Source organism: Montipora capricornis, chromosome 10, assembly GCF_036669925.1.
Source record: "Montipora capricornis isolate CH-2021 chromosome 10, ASM3666992v2, whole genome shotgun sequence".
Classification (NCBI taxonomy): Eukaryota; Metazoa; Cnidaria; class Anthozoa; order Scleractinia; family Acroporidae; genus Montipora; species Montipora capricornis.
Window position 1 is genome coordinate 38,066,546 of NC_090892.1, and position 7,500 is coordinate 38,074,045.

A 7,500-nucleotide genomic window follows, 5' to 3' on the forward strand; every position below is an offset into this window, starting at 1 on the left:
AGCCAAATGTGCTTTATCATCCCTCTATTCGATTCTCTTCGAAAGTTAATCCCTGTAAACGCTGTAAACGAAAATGGCTAATACTATGCTACAACATATTGGTAAACCGAAAAAAAACAAAAACAAAAAACAAAAAACAGAATCATAACTTGTTTTGATGACATCGTCACTAGAAAAAAGTAGAATAAATATTTCAACGATATCGTTTGTTTGCAGGTACATGTATCGCCAAGTTCCAGAGTCCCAGACCATTGTAGGGCCTACACCCTTAGCTATCAGGCTGATCCTGATTACATTTTATTACATGATTACATGATCCTGGCATGTGATCGATGTGACGTGTTTCCGAATGTAGTCCACTAAGTTGAGTCTGCCGTGCAAAATGCTGAAATCTCAAGCTGTGAGAATGATGAGATGAAATATGTAGTTTCTCTAGCTAAGAAAAGAATCGAAGCATGGAGGGCTCATTTACTCAGATCAATCAACCAAGATGAGGCGCGTCTAGATGTCTTAAAGAATTTAGACGCTTATTCGGTGCTTTTGGTCTTGGATTGGGCGATGTAATACCTCCCAAGAAAATATCGCGAAAGTCAAACTGATTGGTTTGGAAAGAGAGGCATTTCATGGCACATAACCACAGCCACGAGAATAGTCGAAGGTCAACCCCAAATGCTGTCGTTTGCTCACGTTTTTCAATGCTGTAACCAAGACAGCGTCACAGTTTTGGCCATTATCAATGACGTCCTGCAACAACTCAAGAATGCAATACCCAATGTAAATCGTGTTCATTTTAGACAGGACAATGCAGGATGCTCTCACAATGCTTCCACACTACTGGTAATTCAGCAGGTAGCTAAGAAGTACGATATCAACGTCAGACTAGATTTCTCGGATCCGCAAGGGAACAAAGGGTCTTGCGACCGCAAAGCAGCCACAATTAAAAACCATGTGAGAATATACCTAGATTAGGTAAATTCCTGCCGTGGAGTCAGTTTGATTTCCCAGAAAAATACTCTGTACCAGTGCTAACCATACTAAAGGGGGCCAGAGATCCAAAGGCTACATTCACTGCGACTACAGCGAGGAGAAAATCCCCCCAAACCCAGCAAGAAGAGGAGCAACTGGCATCGGATGCTGGAGAAGCTTCGGATGAACAAAGTGAGGACGACGTGGAGTGTCACTGTAAATTGTTTCCATGTCCTGAAGACGGATGCGTAAAATCATTTCAAAGATTTTCGTCCCTTGAACATCATCTTGATGTTGGAAAGCACAGGTATGCTCTTGATAGCCTAACGCTTCTCGATAAGGCAATAATGTCCTATGCATCAAAACTAGAAAAGGGTGTTGCCGCTGTTGAGAATCCGGTAGAGGATACAGGTCCTGCTAAGGCACCGGATTCCCGTTCATCGTTGTCAATGTACTGGGCATTGAAATCCTCCAGTACTCAAAGAACCCGACTGAATGAAAGCCAGAAACAGTACCTTACAGAAGTATTCAAAATCGGTGAACAGACTGGTAAGAAAGCTGATCCCTTCAATGTTTCCAAGTCAATGAGAAAAGTTAGAAACGCAGATGGCTCTTCTAGATTTGATGCTTCGAGTTATTTAACTTCTCAGCAAGTTGCAAGTTTTTTTCTCACGCCTTGCTTCAAAGAAAGTTGTCCAAGCTGCTGAATCTGGGGACAAGAAGATAAACACGCCGAAGAGCTGGATAAAATTCGTGAACAGAACATACAAGAACTGAGTAACGAAGTCATGGCACAAATATCATTGCAGCATCCGATCATGTACGACACGCATAACATTTGTGAAATCGCAGCTTGCTCTAAACTCGCAAAGTTTTCTGTGCAGATCCTCCAAGACATATGTAATTTTTATCAGCTTGACATCTCAACAATCAATGTTAAACGAAAGAAGCCCTACATAGATCTTCTGACGAAATTAGTTGGTAGCTGCAGTTGTAACGAATCACTTTGAAAAGCAATCTTCAACATAGAGAGCTGCGGCCAACAGACCTCATCCACTATGCAGGGGCAAGTTTTCATTGAAGATCCCCGATCATAACCGCAGGAATAGGGAATCTCCTTTGTGTTTAATACGTGAGGGGTCTGCCTCAAAGACCCCAGAAAGGGCTGTAACTCAGGCCCCGACCATACTAATGCGTTTTGATCTCGAAGAAAACGAAGAAAATTATTTTCGCCCAAACTAGCGTTTAATTTTCCCATTGATTTCATATGTCCAAACTAACAGGTTCGAAAGCGATAAGAACGAGTTGGATCTGGAATTGTGCATATGTGAAATAAATGTTCAGGTAATACCACTTCATTCACAAAGTAGTCCCACCACGCGCTAGTTCTTCCTGGATCCTGGTCTATTCCAATATCTCCTTACCCTTTCTTATGGCTGTCCTTCATCAGTTCCTTATTGGTATGGCGGAATCTCACAAAACGCTTCAGGTAGTAATTTTGCGACATTTTGTTTCCGTGCGGAGAGCGGCTGACTTCGGACGGGAGAGAAAAACTGCGAACCGGGGTAGGGGTTTGTAAAGATTTTTCGTGCCAAAAAAGCATGTATGGGAGCGGGAGGGGAGCACAAGCGCACGCAAGATGATGCGTATGGTACCGGGTAACGGTATGATCATGTTGCGGAAAGCAATATGACACGTTCGATATATCAATATTCTGACATGGCTCCGAGGCTTTCAGTTACAGATCAATTTAAATTCAAAAATACAACTTTACGGACTGGGAACTAACGAAATTGATTGACATATACGACAAGAATATGCTAATAATAGAGATAACGTTTCTCACTGCCAACGTTTTCATTTAAGGCTGGCTTTAGATCACGGATCAACAGAGACTCTTTAATTTTGCAATGCATGTCTGATCGACCAGTTGCTAATATATCAAAATGATCCTACTTAATTCTTAATACCATAATATTAACGAAGTACTTTCAAGTGAATGAAATACATGTCTTCGAAATCTAATTATTTTGCACCCAAAAGGGCAACGCAACATTCCCTAAAATCGACCCAGCACACATTTAAACATTTTACAAAAATATTTGATTGTTTTAAAGACGGAAGAATAATTTAATTTAACACGCGAGGCTCTCAAACTGGTTTAATAATGGTGCGTGAAATGGCGATTTTCAAGGAATTTGGTAATTGGCATATTTCTTTGAAATAAATGAATATTTTGGGAAAAAAAAACTATCCATTAGTTTTTGTCATGCCCTAGCCTGTCTACCATAAAAATATGAGCCAAATCGAATTTTCGACCCTTTCCGCGAAATTAAGAATTTGTCTGATTTTTACAGACAGGCACTGTTAAGAACTAAGAGCTATATTCTGTGGCTCGAGAAGTGGACAACACATCCCACATATTTTTGTCGCTGGTTTGTTTGAGTTTTATGAACAACATTTGCCAAGCAAGGTATACTGCACAATGGGGACAAAGACTGTATTTTTCGCTGCTTTCGTTAAAAATTTCCCAATCTTGTTTTTTTCCGAGAGGAGCTCGACTGTACCAAACCGGATCTCCAGGTTTTCTACGATGGTTTACTGCCGGCAAGAAAGGCGCTTTGGGTCCTTTTAGAGAGCTTACGAAACGAGGACGACGACAGCTACGAGGACTTCATTTAAAAATACAAGTTCGCGTTATTCACATCACTACGACGCTATTTCATGTAGTTTCGCGTTAAAAATGTGTAGTAACTGTCGAGGAATTAAACTTGTATGAGTGGGTTGGAAGCGTAGAGAGAGAACTGAAAATTCATCGTCGTGTGCTAACGAGAACCTTGAATTTGGTCATTTCACGTCGTCATTTAGGAGATGACGGCAAAAAAATGTACCAAAATGTAAAACGCACGTGCAGAGCCATTGTTTTTGCTCAATAATTGTTTTTGCTCTGGAATGATGCAAGGGAACTGGCTCGTAGGCTCCGCCATCTTTTTTGGAGATGCCCATGAAAACTCTGCACAGCAGAACGTTCAACTCCTTTGGAGCAATATTTTTCAAGGGTCTTGTCTCTCCAACCGAGCAACAGTATATTCAGATCGTAAGTTGTCCTCTTCTAAGTGTTTTCAGGGCGAAGTGAGTAGATAAAAACTTGAATTTTGTGTGTATCTGGTGTAACTTCATCACAATTTAAAGGCTTCTTCCCCTGGATAGTAAATTCACTTTCAATATGTCCACTCTGGTCTGATTCCATTTTCCTTACATATTTTTTTTTTATTACGGGAAGGTGTTTACAACTAACTGTGGTTTCAACAAACGGAACAGATTTCGGATCGTGGTCGGTATCATAAAAAGCTGGACCGGCTACGAGCGCGCGATTAGCCAATCAGACTCGATGATTTAGGATTCCGGCCCTCTGAGATGCTTACAAAAAAATAATGCTACTCTCCAATAAAGCCAAAGCCAGAGCACGTTTCTAATGGGATGTAGGTTTTGAGGTATTCGCCCCCGAACTACACACAAATCAACAGATCAATGCTAAGATAGTCAACCACAGGACGGAAGAAGTAATAATCATCGGGATGAGTTACCCTTGGATCGACAACAGAGAGAAGAAAGAAGATAAATAGTATTAGGTTTAGTTTTTGTCAGTTTGTAATTGTTTATTGATTAATTAAGTAATAGTTAACCAGATATCTGTAAATAAACGTAGAGACCCCCAAGGTCACGCTTCGCGCCTTTTACGTTATTGTTGTATGCATTCTGAAGTATTACTAAACAGCATAATGACAATGGTAAGAAGGCTGAAAAGCAACTTGAAGTGCATTGGTGTGGACACCTCAGTGGAGCTCGTGCAAAGAAAAACCACTCTTCTTCAAATCTTGAAAGTTGTTGGAACAATAAAGGACACTCCTGTAGATTGAACCTTAGGCAACTTGGCGTTGGCTGACATCTACAGAGACCACCCGAAAGTCTCAGAAACCACCATGTTGATGTTGCTAATAATCATCATCAGCATCATCATTATTATCATCATCGTCATCATTATCATCATCATCATTATCATCATCGAGAAGAAGAACAAGAGTAGTAGTAGTGGTAGTACAAGCGCCCAGCATAGAAACGTTCGAGCAACAGTGGAGGAAGAGAAGTGACAGGGAAAGCTCATGAAGCATAGATGGGATGATGAATACCTCAATTTAGAAGTTTGCTTTGCTTGACTACGCCTGTGGAAGACGGCACCTACACACAGTTGTTGGTCTGCAAGAGTTGTACCAGCACTTGCTACTAACAAAGGTGTTCTGCCACAGGAAGATCAGAATCTCTATCAGCGGAGATGAACGTTGTCGCATGTGCAGCAAGGCTCCGGAGAATGTTTCACACATTCTAGCAGGATGCAGTGTACTAACCCAAAAAAAGTATCTATCGCGACATAACAGCGCTTAGAAGGTTCTATTTTTCAAGATAGTCAGTTAGTTGGGATCATGGTACTCGAAAGTCTAACATAAACCAGTCTACGAGGATTAGAGAACAACTGCTTATTGGGATATGTCCTCGTATGCAGATACCATGCATGTCACAGCGGGCATGCTTGTGTTTTCCTCTCTTGCCACCTTCTCTTCCTTCCCGGATATACATCCTGTTGTTTTATCCCGGCGGTGACGGATCTTCTCGCCTGGACGCTTTTAGAACGAGGCATGTCTCTTTTCGTTTCTCCTACCACTTCCCTAGTTTGAATATTCTATGGCATACACCTCGTTTCTTGGATCTTCGATTCTGGATAAACGCTGTAAGAGATCTAGGCTTTCGTGTTTGCTTGTACACCCAAGTTCGGAGGTTATACTACTCCCGAGCGTGTGTCTTGCTTTTCAGTAAAGGAATCAATTGGGAGATATGTACTCGTACAAGCACAATCTTAAAAAAATTTGCGTTTCGCGACCCGATTCCCGGGGAGTCGAATCGACTTTCAGGAAACGAGTCAAGTCGATTTTACTGGACCTTACTTTTATTACTTGGGAATCTCTTTTTTTTTTTTTTTGCTTAGTCAAATCGCCAACTCCGAATTTACTTAGAGTATTAGGCCTGGGCGTCATGTACAAAGACGTTTAGGGTGTGTTTGCAACATTGCTGGCCAACCATGGTAGCTTCAACGCCTCAAAGCTGAATGGTATAAATCCAAGGTGTCACTTGTGCGGAACATTTCCTTGTCACCTGCTCTAATACTTACCTTAAACCATAGTGCATGGAGGGAAGCCCTTTAGTAACTATGCTCGTTCTGAGAGCTTTTTCCTTTTTGCTTTGGTCAATAAGTTGAGTAAAAGCTAAGTATGATATGAAGTAATAGTGGTAAGCCAGTTTTTATTAATATTTGTATAGTTTCATGTTCAAAAAATAATAGTTTAAATGTCTTTTCAAACCCACAGATATTAATGAATGCACCATAAAAAGTTCGTGTCCACCTCATTCTGACTGTATGAATACCCTAGGATCATATCAATGTATCTGCGATTGGGGCTACGGAGCCATCTATGATTCACATCATCGTCTTGATAAATGTGAAGGTATTACGTGGAATTCAATTTGGGTGTAAATACTTGGATTTGTGAGTTTGTTTTTTAATAAATGTTTTCCATCCTGTAAAAATTACAATCAGTAATGTAAGATAACACCCGGCTACACTTGTTTCAGGTGATATTACCCTTTGACTTTGAGTGAACCTGTCTATTCATTTATTCCTTTTTTTTTATTGGGTTTTGAAGTTGCTGTCTCCTTTACAATTTTTTTTTTTTCAGATATTAACGAATGCGAAGATCCGTTTCGGGTTACATGTCATTGGGACAGCAAATGTATAAACCTACCGGGCAGTTACGACTGCGAATGTTTACCAGGATATAAAGCAGCAATAAATTTAGATTACTGCAGACACGTGTATTCAGACTGCGTAGGTGAGGTCTTATATTGATTCCGGTGATGCAAGAATGATGACCACCGAGAGTGGTGATTAACATTTATTGACTTAATAGTATACATGCGAAAATTTTAGCGTGCTTATTGACTGAGAGCAGGTAAATTAACCCCAAACAGAGTGCAGAAAAGTGAAATTAGTGGAATACGTACAGGGGACATTTTTGCATGCACTTATATCATTAATAAGTATAATCGCATGATTTTTCTAGTGCAACTTGGAATAATCGAGAATAAATAAGCACTATATAAGAACTAGGTCCAAAACATTTATTTGCTACTCCGAGTTTCATGCTTCTCACGAAGCAATCATCAGGATTGCTGATGATTGCTTCGTGAGAAGCATGAAACTCAGAGTAGCAAATAAATGTTTTTGACCGAGTTCAAGTCTACGTATCTATTCAAAGCTCTGGTAAACTCATTGAGCACTTTTAGCTGATGATCAATTTATCACGTCATTTCAGTCGAGCGCAATTTGTTCGTCTGAAAAAAAAATTACCTGTTCTTGTTTATTCCAAATTTCATTGGAGGTCATACCCATATGAAGTGATTGTGAATGGTGATAACACCAAA

General features: G+C 40.3%; 1 protein-coding gene across 1 annotated transcript in view; it reads left to right on the forward strand.

Annotated features, from left to right (window-relative positions):
- Positions 1 to 7,500, forward strand: part of LOC138020783 (latent-transforming growth factor beta-binding protein 1-like) — a 95,943-nt gene that overhangs the window by 28,270 nt on the left and 60,173 nt on the right. Inside the window, exons 4-5 of the mRNA XM_068867708.1 lie at positions 6,387 to 6,524; positions 6,756 to 6,908. Of these exons, the coding sequence (XP_068723809.1) occupies positions 6,387 to 6,524; positions 6,756 to 6,908 (291 nt within the window). The remainder of the gene's footprint in view (positions 1 to 6,386; positions 6,525 to 6,755; positions 6,909 to 7,500) is intronic.